Consider the following 23,735-nt stretch of genomic DNA (forward strand, 5'->3'; position numbering starts at 1 on the left):
GTAGGTGGAGGTAGAACCAAGGGCCTCGTGCTGCAGTGCTGCCCAGAGCCACCAGAGGGCAGCAGGGCTCGTCAAAGAACCCCGAGCTGCTTCAGCCTTCCGGAGGCTGGGGGAGGACTGGAGAGGGGGGGGGGCACCACGGGCCCATCTCAGGCAAGGGGGTCACCTGCCCAGGCTGCCGAAGTCCTCGGAAGGAAAAGGGAAGCGGGGACCCCACCCCCCTCCTGCTGTCGTCCCCCTCCCCTCCCCTCCAGCTGACCCTTCCTCGGCCGGGCGTCACTACAGGGTCAGTTGGCCGCCTGGCTGCCCCGGGAGCCCAGCAGGCACTTTGGAGGGAAGGTCCGAGGCAGCTTCTCGGAGTTCAGGGGGGCGAGACGCCTCCCCCACCCTGGTGCCCTCCGAGGACCCCCCCCCCCCCGTGGGCTCCCCTGCCGCTTGTCGGGCGCCGCCCTCGCATCCAGGCCGGCAGGAGGTTTGGCCGGCAGCTCCCGGGCTCGGGGAGGCGGGCAGGTGCCTACCTGGCCCCTCATTACGGGGGCGGACTCGGGCAGGTGAGCCCGAGGGACCCTTTCAAGTCAGACAAAGGCCCATTGAGCTTGGCAAAGGCCTCCTTGTTCTCCCGGCCGGCTCGCCGCCCATCGCCCCTGGGCCCCCCCTCAAAGGGTCCCGGGGAGACGCGGCTCCCCCCCAGCGTCAGCTGACCGCGAGCAGAGCCAGAGGGGGCACCGATTGCCCTCCGCGTGGGCCTCCTGGAGGGGTCCAAACGGCACCAGCACCGCCCGGCCTTCCGTCGGGGAAATGAGGCCGAGTTACCCGGCTGAGACCGGCCGGCCTCCCCCCGGCTGCCTAAGAGACCAGGGGGGTGGGGGATTTGACTGGGCTGATGAGCAAGAGCGGCCCCGAAGGAAGACCTGGGTGCCCAGCGGAGCCAGAGCTGCCCCCCCCCCCGTCCAGGGCCAGAAAGGATGCCCAGCGCCCCCCGCCCCTCCCCGCCCCTTCTTTCCCTGCGCGGACCCGATTCTGAGCCGAGACCCGCAGGCAGGTGGGCCGGCGGGATAAGCGAGGCCGCCTCTCAAGCTCCCCCCCCCCCCCAAACACAAGTGGCTATGAGAACCGGAGCGACACAAAGGGCGCTTTGTCCTCCCGGCCGACTTTCGGGGGAGGGGCACCGCCCAGGACGAGAATCCCCCCATTTCCCAACTCTGGTCTGAGGAGTTCCAAATGCGAGACGCCAAACAACGGGGGGCTGCAGAGGAGGGGTGGCTTGGGGCGCCGCAAGGGACCCTCCGGCTAACGGGGGGCCACCCGGAGTTCGCAGAGACGACTCACCGCGAAGGTGGAGGGGGGAGCGGAGGCCGCACTGGGGAAAGGCCGGCTAGACGCCCCACTGGCCCGTGCCGGGGGGAGGGTGGCGGCTTCCCCCTTTCTGCCAGCCAGGGATTGGCTGCTCCCCGCCCGGCCTGGCTCCTCCCTGGACCCCGAGCCCCATATAAGCCTCTCCGACGGCCCCTCTGCCCAGGGGCAGCATGCGGGCGCAGCACAGGTGGGCGCTCGGGGGGAGGGAGGGGGGCGCCTGGGGCGGAGCGGGCCAGGGCTGCGGGGCCCTCGGGGCGGCTTCCAGCGGTGCCTTCAGGGGGCACCCGAGCCGCTGGTCTCGCCCTGCGCCCGGTAGGGAGTCCGGAGGCTGGGCCGGGCGGCTGAGCTGCCCACCGGCGCTCCTTCCTTCCGCCCGCCCGCCCGCCTTGACTGGCGGCCCTTCTGCCTCCGCTGCAGGTTCGTGGCCCTGGCGGCAGCCGCGCTTCTGCTCCTGGCCTTGGTAGCCGCCGACGGTGAGATGCTGCCGTCCCTGCCTCCCCGAGGCTTCGCCCTGAGCCTCAGCTCCCCCTTGGGCGCCGGGGACTGTCTCCGACGGGGCACCGGCCTGGGGGCCATCTCCGTCTGCAGGGGCCTCTGCGCGGCCCTCGGGGCGCCTTCCTCGATGGGTTCTAGCTTAGCTGTGCAGAGGATCCCCCCACATGGGACTCCCGAGCCCCCCTTCCCCCTCCCTGCTTCCAGGCCTTTCTTCCACCCGCCTCCCTCCCTCCCTTTTTTGCAGAGCCGCTCAGCTCCCCAGAGCCCACCTCCCCAGGCAGCAGCCAGAGCCCAGGTATGACGTTGGGGGCCCTCGCTCCCTGGAGCCCCCCCCTCCCAGGCCTGGCAGCTGATGGGCTCCTGGGCTGCCTCCACTTCTCCAGAATCCCTGATGCTGGGGGTGGCGGGGGGGGGAGAAGCCCCTGCAAGAGTTATGGGGAAATGTGCTTTTTCTCCTCCCTCTTTTCAGAGCCCCTGGCAAGTTCTGAGCCCCAGGTGGCTGGCAGATCGGAGTCCTCTGGAGAAAGTAAGAGAGAGGAGGGTCCACTTGGGGCCAAAGCGGTCAAGAGGGGGAGGGGAAGGAAGGGGCTTTCAGCCACACAGGAGCCCTTTCCATCTGTCCTGACCTGCCAGGCATTTCAAGGTCCCTGTTCAACCAAATGCTGAATTTGGGGGGGGTGTGTGGAAGTCTGCACCCTCCTCCAAGCTTCCTCTCATCCTTCGGCCTTCCTCCCCTCCCCGCAGGTGAGACTGCAGGTCCTGTGGAGCAAACGACAGGTAGGCCGCATGGTAGTCTTGGCCCTCTCGGCCCCCGTCCCAGCGCTTTTGCAGGCCAGCCGTTTTGGCCGGTGCCTGCCCTGCAAATAGCCCCCAGCCCAGCCTTCCTGCCCCCCTTTCTCTGGCAGGTGGGGCCCCCGTGAGCTTTGCGCAGGCCGATCGATCCCACACTGAGGAGATGAAGGGGGAGCTCCTGCACAGTGACGCCTCCAACCTCGGCTCCTTCAGCCTGGACCCCCTCCCCGGAGACGCACCAAGCGGTGGGTGGGCTGCAGGGCAGGGCAGGGGGACTGGCCCTGAGGGCCGTGGCTGGGCCGGAGGAGACTGCCCAGGGCGTCCTGTGGCTGTCTGGCCAGGGGGAGCTTCTCTGGGCATCTCAAGCGGCAGCTTCCCAGAAAAAACCAGCAGCTCTTCTTGGCTGGCAAAGCTACCAACTGGGATGCTTGGGCAGAGCAGAGACAGGGTCTTTCTTCCCACAGGCCCAGCCATGGAGGAGCCATCCCACTCCCAGGAGTCCCAGGAAAGTAAGTCCTCCCTGGGTTGGGAGAGGAAGGGGCAGCGTCCTCCTTCGGATGCTCTCTCTCTCGAGGGGAGCCCCCCCCCGGGCTGTGGGCCAGGGAAGGTGGGGGGAGGGCCAGGGGGATCCTGTGCTCCCTGGTGCTCTCTTTCCTCTCCAGGCTTGGACCATGAGGTGGATTCGGAAGAGGCCCTGACCCCCACAGATAAGTGTCCCTGGCGGGGCTCTGCCCACCACTCACCCCCTTGAAAGAGCAGGTGGCAAACGGGGGGGGGGGGTGTTTGCAAATGGAAAATCCCGTGGGGTGGTCGTCTTCCCATGGGGGGAGGGGGGGAGGAGGCTCTGTTTGCAAGGGGTGTGCGTGCGCCCTCAGTCGTCTTCCTGGTTGCCTCTGTGGCTGCTGGGGGGCTTTCAGCCAGGGGCCCCACACCCAGGGACGTAGCTGGCCCAGCATGAATCCCCTCCCTTTTGAGGGTGGAGCAGGGGGTCCCGGCTTGGACTGGCAGGGAAGCTCTCTGGGACGGGTGGGAGGTTAGCCAAGCAGAGCTCCTGTCTGCCGGGGGGGGGCTTATGGAGGTGAAACACCCTAGCCCCCCCAGCCCCCCCCCCCGGCTTCTTCCAGGGCCAGGTAAGGAAGGTCTCTTCTCCTTCCTCCACAGGCATGTGAGGAGGGCTGCTGCCCCCTCTTCCCTCCCTTCCTGAAGATCCTGAGGTGCCCTGGGCGACTGCAAAGATCTGCCTGCTCCTGTGCCATCTAACCCGGATCCATTCTCTCGGCCGTTCCCTGGTTGCTCCTATAGCTAGGCCTGGAATAGGGGTGGTTGTGTGTGTGTGTGTGTGTTTGTGTGTGTCCCTCCTGTCCTCCGGGGCAGAGGAGGGAGGCTGCAGCTGCTCTTCCAGCGAAGGGCTGCTTGGAGGCCATTTGGCCAGTCCTGGCTCTAGAGCCGCGGTGGGGAACGATGGCCTTTGTAGTACTTGTGGACTTCAACTCCCAGGATTCCTCAGCCAGCCATGCCCTCCCCAAGTCAAAAGGCCCATCATTCCCCAGCAGAGATAACATTTGTGCCCTCCACCCCTCAGTGCTTGGCAGCGGCAACAACACAATGGGCCCTTGGGGGGGGTGGAAGTAGGTGACCCCAGGCACCAAGCAGGGCCCCCACCCAACCTGCCAGGCTCCTCCTAAGCACCCCCAGGGCCCTCTCTGCCTGGGGAACCTCTCCCCGTGGGGAAGGAGAGGGGCTGGGGGGGGGTAGCTGAGTCTCCAGACAGAGGCTGCTCCACTCTGCGCCCCCTCATGTCCCTGGCTGGATCCCCCAGGGGTGGGACGGAAGGGAGGGGCTGTCCGGGGAGGGGATGGTGGGCCCAATGGAGGCTTTCTGAGAGAGGGGTCTTTGACAAGTGAGCCCAAAGGGCTTTATGGAGTGGGGGCCAAGAGAGACCTGGCCTTATTCGGCCCACCGGCTCTGCCCAGAGCCCCACAGGCTGGGGGGAGCTGCAGGGGCCATCTTTGAGCTGGTTGGGGGTCTGTGTGTGCGTGTGTGTGTGTGCTCTAGGCCTGTAGAGGTGGTGGTGGGCTCTGCCTTTGTTCCTGCTGGCTGCTCCTTCCGCAACCCCCCCCCCCCCCCCCCCCGTCTGTAGAGATGGCAGCCTCTGTAATCAATAAAGATGTACCAACCACTCTGGCTCTCCGTGTTGCTGCCCCCAGCCCCCCCCCGTCCTCGTCCTCCCCCCCCCCCCGTCTCGCACCTTGGCCAGGCCCACCTGACAGCCCTGGGCGGGGTGATCCCAGGATCTGCCCTCAGAGCCTGTGGAACTCCCGCCCACGCCGTGGCCCCTTCAGCTCTGGCGTCTCCCTTCAGGTTCCCTCATGGTGGTTGTGGCCACCCCTCCTGCCCCAGAAGTGAGGGAAAAGGAGTTAGGAAACCAGGCCGGGGGGGGGGGGGGGAGGAGACACCCCTCTAAAATAAGGGCAGGTTAGTGTGTGTGTGTTGGGGGGGGGGGGGAGAGGCAGTGGGGCCAGTAGAAAGAGCCACAAACAGCAGCTGCCCATCCCAAGAGGCTCCAGGTGAGGCTCCTCCTTCACCCACATCCCCTCCTTGGGCAGCCCGGACCCTCCCGCTCCCCCCCTCAGATCGGCTGCCCCACAAGCCCCGGGGGGCTCCTGGTGGAGGAAGGCTGGAGGAGGGGGGTCTTCATTAGGGGGGACTGAAAGCAGGCTGGAGGGTCACAAGGTTTGCTGCAGTGTCCGGGCCCCTTGCCCGCCGTTCCTGGACAGCCTGCAGTGGCCACACAGGGCCAGGCCCCTCCGGAGCAACGCCAGGCCCAAGGATGGCAAAGGCAGTCTGGCGGATTGGGACCAGGCCGGCCACTGCCTGACACACACACACCCCCGCCCTTCCTGGGCCGGCTGGCCCTCTCCCCCCACGTTCCCCCATGGAAGGAGCTGCTTGCCAACCCCCAGGAGGAGGAGGAGGCGTCCGAGGCAAGAAAAGGGGGCCTGGGGATGGGCCGTTCCGTAGAGATATAGATATATTTGAGCATGTATATATATATATATATATATATAGAGGTATTTATATGGTGAGGGGGGAGAGAGGAAGGGGCGGCTAGCGTCTTCTCTGATGTAAAAATTCAAAATACAATTTTTTCTAGTAACAATCAAAATGTAAATGTACAAACCCTTCACTGCTAAGCCAAGGGAAATAAGATAAACCCCACTGGGGAAAGGTGGGGGACGGGGGAACCTTCTCGCGGGGGTCCCCAGGTGGCCCCGACACCCTTTGGCCGGCTGCCTGGAGGAGCCGCAGAGTCTCTCGGACAGGCGGCTTTGCCTTCAAGATCCGGAGAGCTACGGTCACGCAGGCGAGACGAACGTCCTCCGGCCGCCACGGCCACGTCCCCCCGAGCCCCGTGCTTGCCCTGGGCCCACAACAGCCCCACGGGAGGCCCCTCTTGTCCCGAAGCAGCTCGGCCCCACGTCAGGCAGGCCTTCCCGGCTGAGTTGGGCCTTAGGTGACCGCGGGGTCCTTGGGAGTCTCCGTCCCGGAGAGCAGGGAGAGGCCGGGGTCCTCCAGGCAGTCCTCCCCCTCTGGGAAGCCGGCTCCTTCGCCCAGCTCAAAGAAAATGGGCACGTCGGCACTGCCCACGTCCACCGTGTTGGAGTCCACCAGGAACAAGGGCTGGGCTGTGTAGTGGACCAGCTGTTTGCCTGGCAGGGCAGAGAAAAGGAGATGCAGATGTCTGTAGTTTATAAACTGCCTACTAACGTATTTTTATTCTTGTCTTTTCTGTACTTTTCCATGTATCCTTTTACCATATTTGGCAAATGTATGTATACGTATATGCTTACGTCAATTTGGCTATATAAGATTGTTGGAGTAGACTGTTCGGGGTTCAGACCCCACTTATTTTGTTTGAAACTGCGCAATAAACTTCCTTGCATTACACAGAGCTGGTCTGGAGTCCTTGCTTTCCACAACAACTGGGGACTCCCAGAATCCCTGAGCCAGCAGCCGTGGAGAAGACCTGCCTGCCTGCCTGCCCACCCTGGGGCCTCTTGGGGTCTCCCAGCGTGTGCCCCCTGCTCCAGCTGGCCCCTCTGGGCTGACCCCGCATGCAAATCCCAGTGCCCACCTGTGTCTGCCGTGGTGTCTTCTCCCTCGGCCGGCTTTGGCTGCTCTTGGGAGGAGAGGAGCTCCTGGATCTGCAAAAGAGCCCCCCAGGGGTGAGAGGCCAGGGGAGACCCCTCCCTCACAGAGGCACCCAAGCAAGAGGCCACCTGACCCGGGGCCTCCTCCTCCTTCCTCCCACCGTTCTTCCTGCAGCGGCCATTTTCAGTGCTCAGAGGAGGGGCCCCTTGGGAACCTGCCCCCCCCCCCCCCAGGTTCTCCCACCGGGAGAGAAGCCTCGGCTGACAGGCTTGTGAGCCAGAAGACGGTCACAACTACGGCCAGAGGCCGGCCCTGCGAAGGGAAAGAAGCCCCCGGGGAGGGAGGGAGGACTGTGGGGGCAGCTCAGCCTCCTCTGATCGGGGCCTGCTGGGGAGGGAGGGAGGGAGGGAGGGAGGGGGTGGGGTCTCTGCAAACGCAGACTCACACTGGCCAGGCTGCTGTCCAGATCGGGCAGATTCATGTCCGTCACCCCCATGGAAGGGCTGAAGAGCTGTGGGGAGAGGAGGGGAAGGGCAGCTAAGGTGAGGGGTTAGTGGGGAGGGTCCACTGAAACCCACCCGCTGCCCGAGGCTCCAGGAGGACTTACGTCCAGCAAGGCGCTGGTGTCCACGCTGAAGCTGTGGGTGGTCAGCATGTTCTGCAGGTGGTCCAGGCTGGAGTCAATGGTCTCCAAGTGGTCACTCAGCTCGTTCCTGGGGAGGCAAAGGGGCAGCTGGTGGGGCGGGTGGGAGGCACAGAGGCAGCCCGGCTCCCCCTCAGAAGCTGCCCTCCGGCTCCTCCGACCACCAGCCGCCCCTGTGGACGTCTCACGAGTGCCGCCTCGGGGTCCCTGAGTCCCTGTGCAGGAGGCCACTCAGCACAGCCGCCCCGCAGTGCCCGCCCCTCCCGAGGGCCAGCAGAGTCCCAAGGAGGCGCGAGGGGAGGGAAGGCTGGGAGGGCCAGGGAGGATGCCACCTGGACTCCTCTGTTGGGGAGGGGGTGGTGTGTGTCTGTGTGCGAAGAGACAATGCCTGGGGCGAAGAAGCACGTGGGCCAGGCCCTCAGGAGACGGAAAGGCCAGCTGGACCCCTGAGAGCTGCCTAATCCCCCCAGGGGCCCTTCTCAGCCAGCCGGCTTCAGCAGGGCCACCGAACAGGATGGGCCTGGACGCTCCCTCCTCTTCGTCTCTCCATCTCCTTGCCTCTACCGCCAGCGGGGAAAACCCCTCCCCAATCTGGAGAGCCTTCAGGCTTGGAAGACGTCAGACCCCCTTCCTTGGGCTCAAGGGTGCCATCTCCAGCCGGTTGGTGACTCCCTGAAGGCCAGGAATGGCTCTGACCAGCAGCCAGGCCCCCTCAGCCCTCCAAACAACGGTCAAAGGGGGGACGGCCTGGCTGTAACTTCAGGGGCTGCCCTCGGTGGGGTGAGCAAAGGGCTGGATGAACCTCTGCCGGCTCCAAGGGCGAAGCGGCCGCCCCCTCCGGCCTCCTCCCCATGGCGTCTCCCACTCCGCTCCCTGCCCCATCTCCCCCCCCGGCTCCTGAGGGGGCAGCCACGGCTGAGGAAATGCTGACCCTTGCTGTGGTCTGCAGTGCAGAGAGGAAGAGGAGGAGGAGGAGGAGGAAGGGCTGGGGAAAAGGCAGGTGACCTCAGACATCTGCGGAGCACGGCCCAAACTGAAAGATACAAGAAGAAGAGTCGATGGAGACCCACGGAGGGGCCACCGGCAGGGAGGGACCAGCCAGGGAGCTGCTGCTGCTGCTGAGGGGCAGGGGGAAGGTGGCACCGAGGGGGAGGCGGAGCAGAGACAACGTGCCGGTGGGGAGGAGATGCCACGGACACAAGAGCAAGGCCAGGGCGCCCCACAATCGGTCGCAGGAGGAGCTTCCTTGCCCGTTGCTCAGTGAGAAGCAGCCGAAGGGCCCGTAGAGGTGCCCACTTCTGCCCCTTGCAGGGTCCGAGCGATGGTCCCTCCAACAGCCCCCTCAGGCCACGGGGCTCTTCCCAAGAGAGAGAGGAAGGGAGGATGCCACCCCAGACTGAGCCTGCTCTCCCTACGTGGGTGAGGGTCCTGGGGGGCTTCCCTCCACTTCTTGGGCCTTCGTCTTAGGGGGCTTTGAACCTCACAGCCCGGGGGGGGGCAGAAGCGATACCCTTTACGCCATAGAACCCCCCCCTCCATCACCTAAGGGACCCCCCCCCCCTCCACCTTGTCCAGGCCGCCTCCTACAACCAGAGACTGGAAGTCGGCTCTACCTGGCTCTGGAGCTGTTCGGAAGACAACACAGCTCCCCCCCCCCCCCTTTCAGGCTCTGGCATGCCCCTCCCCCCAAATGGCAGAAGGGCCTTTGGGGCAGAGAGGAGAATCCTGGTCCTTCCTGGCCCATTAGGTCAAGGGGGGGCCTCTTGTGGACTTCAACTCCCAGAAGTCTAAGAGTCTTCCAGTTGCCCAGCCTGGACGCCCCTCGGCTACAGCCAGCCTGCAGGTGGAGCTGGGGAGGCCGGCTGGTGGGCAAGAGGGGGGATGGGACCCCCAGGCCTGGGCTTGAGGACCCCCACTTACTTGTCTAGGCAGGCCACGCTGAGGCACTTCTCTTGGGGCTGTGCTCGGGTGCCGTGAGGGGGGGGCGCTGTGGCCGAAGTGCTGCTGGGCTGCTCCTCTCGGAAGATGGAGTCGATGAAGGCGGAGGGCGAGAGGGGGGTGCCCAAGGGGCTGACGTCCTCTGCGGAGGGGCTGCACGAGGGGCTCGGGGGCTCTTCTTTGATGCGGATCATGGGGCTGCTCCTAAGACAGGCCAGGAGACGAGGGGAAGGGGGAGGAGCAATGAAGGCGGGCAAACTGGCCGGCTGAAAGACCTTGAAGGACGAGGCTGGTGGCTGCAGGAAAGAAAGGGGAGGGTCCCACCACCACCTCCACACAGCTGCCCCCCCCCAGCTAATTTCTCCTCTTCTTAAGGGCAAAGGTGCCAGCCCTGCCTGAAGGGGGAGAGCCAACTCTGGGGACGGAGAATGGAATGAGAGAACTGGAAGGAGCCTTGGGGGTCTTCTAGTCCAACTCCCTTCTCAAGCAGGGGACCCTACCCCATTTCAGACAGGGTGGCTCTGCAGCCTCTTCTTAAAAACCACCAATGGCTTTTATGGAGCACCCACAGCTTCTGTTCCACCGGTTAACTGTCCTCTCAGGAAGCTCCTCCTTTGTCCTGGGCTGGCTCTCTCCTGGCAGATGCAAACTCTTCCGGAGGGAGGCCGAGAGAGGCTCCCGCCCAGGAGAGAAAGGCCCACCTTCTGAGGAAAGCCCCCACCCCCCACCCCCAGAGAAGCCCCCTACCTCTCCTCCTCAAAGCTGCTGCTGCTGGGGCAGGGAGACGGGCTGGACTGGGCCAGTTCGGTCACGTCGGAGATGATGGGGCCGGAGTCTGGAGAGTAAAGTTTGGGGCCGCCATACGCTGGGGAGGAGGCCTGTAACGAGAAGTAGGGGAGGGGGAGCACAAGATGAGTCTTCCTCCTGCCGGCCATGGGCCATGAGGCAGCCCCCCCCCAATATCTTTCTCCCAAAGAGGCGAGTGAAGCCCAGGGGAGAAGGGGCCTTTCCAGGAGGGGCTCCTTCCTTACCCCCCCTCCCCCCAAAATCCCTTGGGCCAAGAAAGCCCAGAAGAAGAGAAGGCGGACAGGCCCGGTCAGGAGAGAGAGGGGGGGTTGGAGGGGAAGGGAGGCAGAAAAGGGGCCCAGCGAGCAGGCTCAACGCCAGGCCTGGATTAAGGGAGCGCAACTCCTGAGTTCGCACCAGGTGGCCCCCCTTTCCCAAGGCAGAAGCGCTCGGGAGCTGCAGCCGAGGAAAGGCCTGAGCCTGGGAGAGTGAGGGGCTGCAGCAGTCAATCCGTCAGAATAGAAGTGGAAGGGACCTCTGGAGGTCTTCTAGTCCAACCCCCTGCTCAGGCAGGAAACCATTTAAGACCAATGGCTGACCAGTTTTTTCTCCAGAGCCTCCACTGAGGAAGCACCTACAACCTCTGGAGGCAACATCTGTCCTCCCTTTGAGGAAGTTTCTCCTCAATTCTTCTCTCCTTGATCCCTTTCCATCCGCTATTTCTTCTCCTGCCTTCTGGGGCTTTGGGGAATAGGTTGACCCCTCCCCTCTTCTTTACGGTAGCCCCTCAAACACGGGAAGACTGCTATCCTGCTCCCCTCAAGTCCTTCTGGCCAAACCCAAATCCTGCGGCCATTCTGCTTGTTTCAGTCTCCGGGCAAACTCTATTTTGCAATGGGGGCCACCAAAACTGGATGCTGTATTCCAGGTGTGGCCTCACGAAGGCTTTATATGCTGACACTTCACCTGATTTTCATTCCATGCCTCCCTTTATACAACCAAGGATTGCTCCTGTTTAAGGTGCTAGTCCTCCTGTCCCCTTGGAGGCTGTCCCTGCAGGGAAGGCCCACGGGAAGAGGTCCAAGAGACAGCCTGAGAGCCACGGAAGCCAACTGCCGCTCCCTCCGTACTTACCGAGTAGGGGGAGGGGCTGTGGAGGGGCTCCAAGGAGTACTGCCGGCTGTATTTGGGCATGCTGTGGGGGGAACTGCCGTCGTTCAACATCAGGGGGCTGGAAGGGAGAGAGAGAGAGCGAGGGGTCAGTGAGGCCACCCTCCGGCCAGGGTCCTCAGGCCACCCTGCCAGACCCAGAGCTGCCCTCCTGCTGCTGTTCAACCGTGCCCCTGGGGGTTACTTACATCTTCCTCTTCACCCCAAGGATACGATTGGACTGCACCAAGGAGATCAAGAACTGGATGAGCTGCAAGAGGAGGAAGAGGAGGCCCTGAGGGTTCTGCACCCTGGGAGAACGGGGGTCCCGAGGCAGGCCCGGAAGAGAAGGAGGGTATGAGTGGGGGCAGCCAATTGCTTCCGGGGGCAGAGGGGCTGCTGAGGCCTTCGCCCCTGGATCTCATGGCTCAGACCGAGGATCTGGCCCCAATCACTCTGGGCTGCTTCTGTGGCCTCCCACCGATGGGGGGATCCCCTCCGGTCTTTGGGCAGGTTGAGGATTCACAGCAGGGCCCTCGAGGAGCACGGGGGGGACGGGACTCTTGAGTTGGGCCGCTGGGTGTGTGTGTGTGTCAAACTCACCTTATTGACGACCTTCTGTTGCTGCGTGTGCTTCTGACGCAAAGTGGCCACCTCCCTCCACAGGGCCTCGTTCTCGCTGCAAGGAGAGGAGCGAGCAGGCCGTTAAGAGAGCCTTAACAACAGACGTTTCAAACGGCCTCCCGCAGACGGGCGCTGGCTCCAAGCAGCTGGCAGCCCAGGGGATGCCATAGCTGGGAGGGCTGGCAGGCGCCCTGCGGATACCCAACTGGAGGGAGCTGGCAAAGCTTTAGCCTTGGATGTGTGTGTGGGGGGGGGGGGGGACAGAAACGCAAAGGGCCCTCCATCTGAGGAGCCTCCTTGAGTGGGGCAAAGGGGGGATCTGGAGGAGGGGAGACATGGAGCTGTGAGCTTCACCCCCCTGCAGGTGTTGCTGGCAATAAGAACGGGCTTCGGAGTGACCCACCTCCCCCCAGGGCTCCTCACGACAGGAGCATGATTTGCATGGGGCTCCCAACAACCAGGGTCCTCACTCCCACGACTATCCAGAGAGTCTGGGGCATTCAGGGCATCTGGGCCATCCCCAAGGGAGACTACAGGCAGTCCTTGTTTAGGGACCACAACTGGGACCCGCAACTCAGCCATTAAGCAAAGCAGTCACTAAGTGAAACCATGGCTGTTTATGGCCTTACTTCAGCTTTCCTTTGCTTTACAGATCTTTACAGGTCGTAACTATGAGGACTGGCTGCAAAATTACTTTTTTCTTCACATCATAACTACAAGTGGTCACTAAATGAGAACTTCCTATAATGCCAGCTCTGCTTCCAGAGGGAGAACCGCTCCCTGTTTCGTCTGTCGGTGCAGAGTTGGGGAGAGCCACCGTTCCATCACTGCCTCCTGGCTCAGCAGCTGGGCCCCAGGCCTCTCAATCACAGAGTTGGGAGGGACCTTGAAGATCTCCTAGTACAGTTATTATTCTTTTACTCATCTCCAATTTCTTCTAATTGTAATCCACAAGGACGACATGCTCTCTGTGGGAACAAGGTCACCATGGTATATGTGCAGATCAGTTTTCCTGATTGGAACACATATATGGAATTTGGGACTGGAATAAATTGAGTAGTAAATGCGGGTTGAGATGGATGCCCACTGGGAGGACCCAAATTAGAAAGCTGTGTTTGCAATGACAATAGCAATGCTTAGATCTTAACAGGAACTTTCAAACTGAGGAAGTTACTAGCTGCATAGGAAACACGTGGTAAAAGCGCTTAAGCAGGTATAGCTAAAAATAACCATATTAGGCATAACGCTGTATTTTAACCAATAATAAATTACGATGCTTTTATTTCCTTATACGCTCTTAATAAAAGGGGGTTACAGCTAACGCTCTGTGCCACTCGTGTAATCAAGAAACCTGTGTGTTGTCTTCATTATGAGCAGCCCATTATTTGCGGGGGGGCAAACCCGCAACTGGTGACCCCGACGTGATTCTTCAGAATCAGTCTCGGACTGTCTGTACCTACTCGCCTGGAAGAGGCTGGCCTTTCGACCTGTCTGAAACACGACCGGTTTCTCGTAAGTATAGATGGAAGATTCTCTCATGGGCAAGTTTGTACATTTACAAGAGTTGGGAGAATCAACCGAATCCTCCACTAAAATTGCCTCAAATGGAGGGAAATCTCTCCCTCGTTTGACAAAAAAGGAGTTAATTGGCCTTCTGTCTTAAATTTGGAAACAGTGTCCATAAAATTTCGACTTGGACAAAATTGGGGGAATATTTCCATGGGGCTCTTAGAGCCCCAGTCCAAATTTTGACTACGTGGCGCGTAGTCATGGAATGATTTATTATAAATTTGATAATCAGGTGCCTGCAGAAGCAATACCTCCCCCGTACGATTCTGCAATGGCTTGCGCTCATAGTAACTGCTTTATTACAAGACAGGAAACCTCAAGAAAAGCGTTATTTTAAAAGAGAGTGTAAAAATCCAAGGAGGGGCATGTCTGTAACATCTTGCCCTCTCTTTCATCAGGGATCAAAACCCTAGTACAAAATGATTTATGTGTCTCTATTTTTTCTCCCCGTCTTCCCCGAAAAGGGAGCCTGTCGTTTTAACAACAATTTTTTTCCTTTCCTCTCACCCCCGTCTTTTTCTCTGGTGAGAAGGCAGGAGGGGGGGGGCTGTGTTCTTTTCACCATTTTTTTTTCTTTTCTCTCCCTGACGTCTCAGCCTGAGAAAGGCAGGGTAAAGGGTGATATTTGATGCCTGCAATTGCAGTTTTTTAATGCAACTTTGACTTTTGGAAATTTTTGATATTCTCATAACCAATTAAATTTCAGAGTATTGACTCAAATTATCTTATTTAGATTGTTTGTTTTATTTTTGAAGCTGTTTTTTTTTTACTCTTTTATGTTTTTATGTTTGCGTGCACTTTGCATACTTAACAGATGGCACTAGAAAGACAAATTGATAATGAGGAACTTTCTCTGAAATTGGCTTATGAAAATGCTAATAGGAATTGTCAAAAGGTTCTTTAACCTATAGCAAATTGTCTCGGGGTTATTTTAGCTGATTTCCTTCAGGCTTGTCGCATCGTGGGTACAACTGACCACAAGTTGGGGGCTCTTGCTGCTGCGTTGCAACAACATGGCGCGTTTCCTGCTTCTTCTTCCTCTGCTTCTTCTTCCTCTGCATCTCCCCGCCCTACCGGAAATTGTTTTAATTGTGGGAAACCTGGTCATTTCAAGGCTTAGTGCCGTGCCCTTGGGGACGGTGCAAACAGGAACAATCTACAAAGAAGCTCCAAACCAAAAACTGTACCTTTCCTCTGGAACTCCTCCACAGTCCTCTGCCCAGCGGGCAGAGCTGTATGCATCTTTGCTAGCATTTCAACAATTTTCTGATCAGCCTTTTAATCTCATTTTGGATAGTCTGTATGTCTCTCAAATTATTTCTTCTATCTATGAAGCTTACCTTTCTCCTTCTATTGAACCTACCTTGTTATCCCTTTTTCTTTCTCTACAAATTCTTATTTCAAAAAGACAGCACTCCTTTCATGTTTCTCACATCAGAAGCCATCAGCCTTTTCAAAGGCATTTATGAAACAATTTGATCTCTCTTCAACAGAAGCGGCTGCAATCATTCAACAATGCCTCACATGCAGTCGTCAAGCACATTCAGTGCCTATGGGAGTAAATCCCAGGGGCACTGAATCCTGACAGATCTGGCAAATGGATGTCACCCAATATGCTTCATTTGCCCCGTGGAAATATCTACATGTTTCCATTGACACTTATCAACCACTGCATTCGTACCTTTGCAATGTTGGGACGCCTAATTGTCCAACACACACACAATTGGCTTGCCCTGTGGTTCTCATGGCTAGGGAATTGCGGAGCAAGCTAACTGACTCACAAACATGCCCTGAATAAATCAAAAGAGGAAAAATGCCTCGGCCTCCCAGCCCTGCAAAACAAACTCAATCCTTGTTTATTTACTTTGAATCAATTAAATTTTTTAATTTCTAATTCGACCGCTTATCAGAGGTATTTTCAACAAAAAACAAGTTTGCCTCTTCATCTGGTATATTTACACCAATTACCAGACAAAACATGGTTAGGACCGATTACTTTAATTACTTGGGGGTGGGGCTAGGCTGCTGTGTTTACATCTACAGGGTCCAGCCAAAGATGTCGTGCCACCAACCCGACTCCTGTCCCAGAGATGGCAACGGCGACTCTACACCAACCCGATTCTGTCATGCCAGTCATCCAGTGACATGGGGAGATGTGAAGAAGTTAACCACCAAAGCGCACCCGAGAATTTGTGTGCCGCAATTTTTGTGTTATATCACCCAGACATTCACTTGAACAACACATGAAACAAGACTTATGGGTACAGCTTGCATACATCACACAAACTGATGCCTTTTGTTTGTCTGAAGTGTATATATGGAAAATTAGCTTTCTACATGTTTAATCCCAAAACCACATCTCACGTTGGCCCAGGGTCAGGTTTATGCTTTGTATAGACAACTGCAGGGATATCCCTCTCTTGATAATAGCTCCTTTTCTAGACCTTTGTAAGAAGATGACTTTACAAACCATCACACTATGAACAAAACTTACTCAGTGACACTTTTTATCTCATTTCCTGCGGAATTGTGCATCAAACGGAATAATTCTGCCACAAGGAAGCTCTCCAGCATTACAGAACCTGCACAGAAATCCTTCCACTGCCTGGCACCTGCCCTGAGGAGCCATGGTCTCCAACAATCCTGTGCAAACATGGAAGGGGATGGACCTCTCTGATGCCTTTAGTGGATGGTGGTCAAAATTGCCTGGTTTGCAAACTGTAGTTGCGCATATTGGAATGATTGCTTTAGGCTGCATAGTATTACCCTGTGTTTTGCCAATCTTTGTTCGTACTATCTCCAATAGTTTGTCATTATTAGCTGAAAAAAAGGGTAACAGCATGAGTTTATGCGTTGCTACACACTCGTGGCTCCTATCAACCCCTGCCTCAGGAAGATGAGGTGTCTGCAAAAGTTCCCCTCACCTTAGACAGTGAGGACGAGAACAAAGACACCACTGACCAAGCCTCTGGCAACATCTCTTCCTTCAAACATCCTTGCATTTCAGGTAGTGACTCTGAACAAGAGGATCGCTTCTAATAAAACAAAAGCAGAGGAGATGTGGGAACAAGGTCACCATGGTATATGTGCAGATCAGTTTTCCTGATTGGAACACATATATGGAATTTGGGACTGGAATAAATTGAGTAGTAAATGCGGGTTGAGATGGATGCCCACTGGGAGGACCCAAATTAGAAAGCTGTGTTTGCAATGACAATAGCAATGCTTAGATCTTAACAGGAACTTTCAAACTGAGGAAGTTGCTAGCTGCATAGGAAACACGTGGTAAAAGCGCTTAAGCAGGTATAGCTAAAAATAACCATATTAGGCATAACGCTGTATTTTAACCAATAATAAATTACGATGCTTTTATTTCCTTATACGCTCTTAATAAAAGGGGGGTCCAGATAACGTTCTGGGCCACTCGTGTAATCAAGAAACCTGTGTGTTGTCTTCATTATGAGCAGCCCATTATTTGCGGGGGGGCAAACCCGCAGCTCTCTCCTGCACTTTCACTTCAGAACCTGTCAGCCGTTTCAACAGCCTTAATGGCTGCTTCCTAGCCGCTGGCAAAAGGGCTATTCCTGGGTCGCCAGAGACTTTGCGGGTGTCTCTGGGATCGACAGAATATGCCCCTTCCTATCACCGTCTCTTCGGGACAGTTTAGGTCCAGTTGGACCGTCCTGCGGCTGGAATTTCGGTGCCGTTCTCAGAGCCCCGAGCATGTCCGTCGTCTCACAGCGTCGCCAGCTTTTTCTCTCAAATGAAATGCTGTAATGACGTATCTTTGACTAAGTAAAAATGGCAGTCAACTTTTGACAAAAACCCAACACAAGCCTTCCCTGCTCTTCCTGCATTAAATTCAAGAAGCAATGGGTGGAAACTAACCAAGGAGAGAAGCAACCTGGAACTGAGGAGAAATCTCCTGACACTTAGAACAATTAATCCTTGCCTCCAAAAGTTGTGAATGCTCCAACACTGGAGGTTTCTAAGAATATGTTGGATAACCATTTGTCTGAAGTGATGTAGGGCTTCCTGCCTAAGCAGGGGTTGGACTAGAAGACCTCCAAGGTCCCTTCCAACTCTGCTATTGTATTCTACCCAAACATATGGTTTTAAATTGTTGCTAGCCATCTGAACTAGTCCCTTCAGGGAATGCTTGAGAGAAGCTACACTTCTCCCATTTGGACGCCCTGGCCCACAAACCGAAGCTTAAGAGGCCTCCGGGGACCCTCTTCAAAGTCTTCCAGGGGAAGAACAATCGTTCCGGCTCAACCCAGAAAGTTCGTTTTTGCATTTAGCGCTAAAGAAATGGGCCGCTCTGCGTTGGGTCCAAGGCCCTGGAGGTCCCGCAGTGGCTCCAACAGGAAGCTTCTGCCGGGTGAAGGAAGGCTTTCTTTCCTCCCCCGAATTCTCCATTCCGACAGGAGGACCTCAGAAGGGGCCTCCTCCAATTTGGCCATTGGCAAAGCTCCCTGGAAAGTGATGCAGGGAAACATCCATCCTGGGAGGCCCTGCTGGGCCCCTCCTCCCTCCCTCCCTCCCTCCCTAATGAAGAGATCAAAAAGCACTGAAAGACAGAGGGGGGGGCACTCCTTCAAGGCACCCGCAGGTGGGTGGGCGGCTGATCAAAGGCACACAGAGGGAGCCAGCAAGCGGCTTCATCAGGAGGCTGCTGGCAGATTGGCAGGGGGGGGGAAGGGGGGGGCTGCGCTGAGAGAGGCCAGGCAGGCGGAGGGACAGCCAGGTGGGTGCAGACATCTCCCTCTGAAGGAGCCTTGCCCTGACCTGGGGGGGCTCTCGCAGCCGGCTCCCACCCGAAATCCAGACCAGCATCTGCTTGGCCGGCCAGTCTCTCAAGGCCACTGAGAAGGAGATGAGATGATGGGATTTGGGCTTCGATCTGGGAGATGGGATGAGACTGTCTCCCCGATCATCATCGCACCTTCCCCCAAAAGCCCGGGGTCTGAGGGGGACAGAAAAGGGTTACAACTATTCTTTAAGGGTTCCCTTTTCATTTCAAGAGCATGGAGCTCTTTAGCAGGACTTTTAGAACAGTTTCCCAAAGATAAACACACCTGTGTTCCTTATGCCTATTAAAAAGGGGGGGGGGGAAGCCCAGGAGAAATGGAAGCCCAAGTCCCAGAACGTGGCAATGCGATGGGAGCAGATGTGCCCCTTCAAGCTATGGCATCTGCAAGAGCTTCCTTCCCCAGGTAAGCTGCCCTGACCATCCATGACCCATGCGGCAGGGAAGGGGGCAGGTCTGCCTTACGGGGAAGTGGGCTCCAAAAGGCCAGGGCTGCGCATGGAGGAGGCGGGCACCGTGCCTCTCCTTGGAATGGCTCCTAAGTGTTCTCAGACTCCGGCCCTTCCCCCTTCTGGGGACTTCAAGCACTTTCAGATTCAGAATTCAGACCCGGCTTTTGACCATCCCCCCCTCCCCCCCCCGCCCGGTTGTCAGGAAAGGGCCTTGAAGAAGCCCATCCGTATCCAAGCCAAACCCTTTGCAACTGCAGCCACTCACTTTCTCCTGAAGCCACAACATCTGACACAGCCTCTCCCTTGCAGGCTGACCAAGAGCAACGTCCAGCCTGCCAGGTAGGTCAGTGCCCCAATAATACCCTTCCCAAAGATTATGATGACCCCTTGCACCCTCTGGATCAGAATTCCGGCTTCCCTGGCCTCTCGGTACCTTCTCCCCATATTTCTCCCCATCCTTCATTTTGGACACTGCCAAAAACAATATTCCACACAGTCCCAATCTCTTCTCATCCTTGCGTGCTTCACTCATTCTGTTGTACTAGAAGATTTGCCACACTTTCTGATGAACTCCTTTTCCGCGTGTTCGCACAAACAGGAGCCAGACTGGCCACTGAACTGAGACAATGTGCAACTTCCAGGAGGATGGAAGCTGCCCTCCAGAACCAGCTCAGCAGGCAGGAGCCACAGAGAGCGGAACAGCAGGAGGAGGAAGGGATGGATGAACGCTGAACCCAAGAGACAAGAACAGGAACACGAAACCCCCCCCCCACACACACACAGAGAAGCAGCCGCGGGGGGTGGGTGGGGGGTGGCTGCATAACGATGGCTCCTCTCACTGCAGTTTTCTGAACTTTTCTCTGCTGGATGTGAAGAGAAGGGGGATGCAGCCACCCGAGTGTGTCCATGGCATGAGAAGGGCTGGGCAGGTCTGCCCCACGGAGGGATGGGCTGTGTGTGCACCATAACCGATTTCTTTCACCTGCTGCTCTCTGGGAAAGGACAGAGATGCCCCAGGAGTCCTGGCCAATGGGGTTTTAGCATCCCACCCGGGGTCCTTCACACACACACACACACACACACACACACAAAGAGGTTGCGACACGCCTGGTGTTTCTCTGCTGTCCAAAGGAGGGGGTGGCTTCCAGGTGACCCTCTGATGGGCAGAACCAGGCTTGGATGCCCCCTCAGGGAAGGCGGGGCAACGGTACCTGGGGGTCGCCTTGGGAGTGGCAGGAAGAGCCATAAAAGAGGCAGCTGAGCCCCGAGAAAGGAGCTGGGCGTGGCAAAGGTTCCAGAAGGGACCCCGTCTCCTTTCCTAGGCTCCCAAGAGATGAACGGGGAGAGACGGACGTTCGGAAGATTCCATTAATGCAGGGTGACAATAAAGCAGACCGAATCCACCCGGGGGGGGGGGGGGGGGGCTGCTTCTTGCCTGGGCTTCTTCCAGGCAGCTGCCTCCTCCTTTCCCAGGGGAAGGGACCCAGGAGAAGGGAGGCTCCCTTGCAAGAGGACTGTCCAACCCACAGCTGCTGCCTCCTCCTCCTCCTCCTCCTCCTCGTGTGGGGTCTCCGCAATGACAGCAGAGGTTTGGCCTGATGCAGGCAGGACCGGCTCTTCTGCTCTCCGCCTCCAAGGGAGCTCAGCAGTCACCTCCACCTGTCCTGGCTCTCTCGGCACAGAGCACTTCCTGCTTCAGCTTCTGAAGAAGTACAAGCAGGAGGGGCACATCAAGGGCCAGGGGTATTTGCACTGGTCCTGTCTTATTTGGCAGCAGAAAGCAGCAACCCCAGCTCCCCCCCCCCCAATTAACGAGCAAGTCTACTGTGGCGTTTCCAGATCTCCCCCCCCCCCCCTCAAATCTCTCAGCAAAGGATAATAACTCCTCCTTTGCCTCTGGTGGTGCCTCCACTGCACAAAGCTCCCTTTGAACTAAGACTCCACCTGGAGATAGACCACCTGCACTAACAGAGAGAGAGAGAGAGAGGGATGGAGGGAGGGAGGGAGGGAGGGAGGGAGGGGGGGAGAGAGGGAGGGAGTGTCCTAGACTGCTCAGGAGCACTGGACAAGCAGCAGCTGACCCCCAAGAGGCCACTGCTGGGTGCAAGCTGGGTGTGGTTCTATTGGTTTGTTTTGACAGCTCTCTATCACCAGAACTGCTCACAGGCTTTGGAGAAGAGATGGACAGCAAATATCTTTAAACACACACACACACACACACACACACACACACACACACACACAGACAACCCAAAGCCTCAATTCTTGGCTCATCAGCCTCCATCAACACCAACAAAAGAGCCCTGTTAATGTCAGAGGGACGCAGAGAACCTCTCCTTTGGGAAGGGCCCCTGCCTTGAGCCCTTTCGGGTGTGAATGTCTCCCAGCTGACCAAGGGAGGCTGCTGCTCAGGGTGGGGCCACCACCCAAACCCCCAGCTAAACTCCCCGGAGGCGGAGACCCTGGATGTAGGCCCCAAAGAGCCAGTCCTGCTCTACCCAGGAGTCTAGGCGTTTCAGGCTTCAGCTGTGAATCACACCCCGAACGTCTTGGCCAGAGGCCACCCCTGCAACCTCCACTCGGCCGTGACGGCTTCTCAACTCCTGATCAGAACGTAAAGTCTCTCCAATGGGGGAGGAAGGGCTGCTCCTCCTCTGCTGGGCAGGAGGCCGTTTCTGGCCCAGGAGGTCGCCATGAGGTGATGGGAGAGGCTGCAAGGCACTACGTCTTTCTGGCTTGGGCACCCGGTTGTTCCTAGATTTATCGTAAGCCCCATTCATTTGGGGAAGCATGAAGGTGGGACATGCACTTCTGCAAGGCAGAAACACCCCCCCCCCCCGCCCAAACACACAAATGAGACTCCTCCTGTGGCAGCAGAAGGCCGGAAAGCCAGTCTCCTTTCCAAAGCCCAGGAGCCCCTCAGCTGAGAAAGAGCAGGGACCCTCTCAGGGGCTCCTCTTGGCCCAAGCCAGGTCGCGTGGGGGGGGGGGAAGGGCCCCCCTACTTTGGCTTTCCTCTGGGCTGTTCCATCTTTCCAGCAAAGGTTCCAGAGGCAGACTCCGCCTCAGCAGAGGTGGTGATCCATCATCTTTCTTTTGGGGCAGCACAGAAGAGCCCGCCGGGCCAAGGCCTTTTGTGGGGGAAGAGGGCAGCCAGAGCAGGGGGTCTGCTTGCGTTGGCTCTGACCATGGAAAAGCCAGACCTCTGCTGCAGGGGACACGGAGGGGCCGCCTGGCAGGGAGGAAGGGCCTGGCGTCCCGGTGGGTCAGCTGCATGTTCGGAGCCCATGAGAGAAAGTCACTGCCTGCAATTCCATCCTGCTTCTTCACCCCAACGACTGGGCTCACTTCTGCCCTGGGCAGGAGGCAGCCGCCTGGCTTCCCTGCCTGGAGGACCACAGAGATTGGCTTCCCAGCGCCCTTCTCCCCCCCCCCCCCAGGTCACTGGAGCAGAATATCCAGCCATTGGCCCCTCCTAAAGACCGTCCCTAGGACACACCTAGGGCAGAGAGCCCTGCCCCTCCTCCCTTCAGGGGCAGCATATTCAGGAGCAGCTCCTGATCGAGTCCAGCTGTGGGAGCCAATGGCACTGGGGGCACCGTGGTGGGCCTGGAAAGAGAGACCCCCTGGGCCTCACCCTGTGTCATCGCCCCTGTCCACCAGATTGGATCCACTGGGTGAAACCTTTCATGGCGTCCAGACCCCAGGAAGGAGGAGGATGCAACACAAGCTCTCTTCAAGGGGGGAGTCCCCTCTACAGCCCGCCATTCCTGCCCCATCCCGGAGGGCTGCGTTCTGTGACCGAGGAGCCAACGGAAGCCTTTAAAAGAAGGGATCAGATGTAAGACCACAGAAGGAAATCTTCTGCTGGCTCACGGATCCAAGGGGGATCCAAGACCAACGAAAGGCGGGAAAGAGAGGCCGGAGGAAACAGGAGCAGCTCTTTGGAGACCCAGAGCGCCAACTTTCACAAGGGCCCCGATAGGCACAGGTAGCCCAAGAGGCTCCTGTGGAAGGAAGGCTTGGCCACGCCCACTGGACCCACCAACCCATCCTTCTGACCAACTAGCAGATCCCACGAGGGATCACCGCCTGCTTCCTTGGTAGATTTCCGTTTATGGGACGAAAGCTCCAACCACGGGAAGGGAAGGAGGAGGAAGGAAAGGGCCTCAGAAAGGAACTCTGAGCAAGCAGTGAGCACAAAAGCTCTGCAGGGAGATGGACGGAGGGGAGGCAGCGCCTGCCGCTGAGCTGAGTCGGGGCCAAACCTGCTTCGTCCTCTTGCTTCTCCTCCTGCGGCCATCTCATATCGGACGCTGGCCTGGAAGCCCACCTCCACCTCCAATGCAGGCGCTCCTTGGCACAGGAATGCAACGGAGCCTGCCCTACGTCACCTCGGTCACAAAACTCATTCGTCCTGTGACTGACCCCATTTTATGATGCTTTTACAGCAGCCGTAAAGCAAATCACCGCAGTTGTTAAGCGAATCCATGGTTGTTAAGCTAACACCACAATCATTAAACAAACTAACCACTAGCTGGTTGTCTGTTTCTGTTTTGCTTTTGCCAAAGCCCAGAAGTGCTTGAGGGTGAGGTGACCCTGGAGCAGAGCCAGCTGGTAGAACTGCACTTGTGTGGCTGAGAGCCCAAGATTGGATCACGTGACGGCAGAGGCAGCTCAGCTGGCAGCTCTTCAAATTCCAGGTCCTAAGTCCCCTTTTTCGGGTCGGTTGTAAGTGACCGGTCGTAACTCTAGGACTATCAGCACTCAAAAAAACAACAACCCTGAGCCTGGGAGGCCCCAAGAGAAGACTGTCTCACTTAGCAACATAAAGGCTGGGCTCAATTGTGGTCATAAGTCAAGGACTAGCTGTACTTAACTTGATCCTGGTTCTCTACTCTCTTTTGACAGAAGAGCTTCTGATGGGCTCTTTGGATGCGGCCTTTGCTTTTGAGCCCTGAGAGCTGCCC

General features: G+C 57.9%; 2 protein-coding genes across 3 annotated transcripts in view; one reads left to right on the forward strand and one right to left on the reverse strand.

Annotated features, from left to right (window-relative positions):
• Nucleotides 1–1,391: 1,391 nt before the first annotated feature.
• On the forward strand, nt 1,392–4,814 carry LOC309391990 (uncharacterized protein). Its single transcript, XM_081952861.1, has 9 exons — nt 1,392–1,543; nt 1,774–1,829; nt 2,096–2,146; nt 2,321–2,377; nt 2,596–2,628; nt 2,757–2,888; nt 3,108–3,152; nt 3,306–3,344; nt 3,799–4,814. Exons 1-9 carry the CDS (start codon nt 1,527–1,529, stop codon nt 3,810–3,812), a joined length of 444 nt encoding a protein of 147 aa, XP_081808987.1. The 5' UTR covers nt 1,392–1,526; the 3' UTR covers nt 3,813–4,814.
• Nucleotides 4,815–5,699: 885 nt separating this feature from the next.
• HSF1 (heat shock transcription factor 1) overlaps nt 5,700–23,735 on the reverse strand; it is a 46,719-nt gene continuing 28,683 nt past the window's right edge. The window contains exons 5-14 of one of the 2 annotated variants that reach the window (XM_081952830.1): nt 11,915–11,990; nt 11,521–11,582; nt 11,297–11,393; nt 10,124–10,254; nt 9,359–9,580; nt 8,370–8,471; nt 7,403–7,508; nt 7,241–7,306; nt 6,779–6,848; nt 5,700–6,353 (exon numbers count right to left, since the gene is read on the reverse strand). In XM_081952830.1, the coding sequence (XP_081808956.1) occupies nt 6,154–6,353; nt 6,779–6,848; nt 7,241–7,306; nt 7,403–7,508; nt 8,370–8,471; nt 9,359–9,580; nt 10,124–10,254; nt 11,297–11,393; nt 11,521–11,582; nt 11,915–11,990 (1,132 nt within the window). In that variant the 3' untranslated portion in view covers nt 5,700–6,153. The remainder of the gene's footprint in view (nt 6,354–6,778; nt 6,849–7,240; nt 7,307–7,402; nt 7,509–8,369; nt 8,472–9,358; nt 9,581–10,123; nt 10,255–11,296; nt 11,394–11,520; nt 11,583–11,914; nt 11,991–23,735) is intronic. The other variant, XM_081952831.1, reaches the window with a different exon arrangement.

This window comes from Natrix helvetica (assembly GCF_964273705.1).
Source record: "Natrix helvetica genome assembly, chromosome: 4".
Taxonomy (NCBI): Eukaryota; Metazoa; Chordata; class Lepidosauria; order Squamata; family Natricidae; genus Natrix; species Natrix helvetica.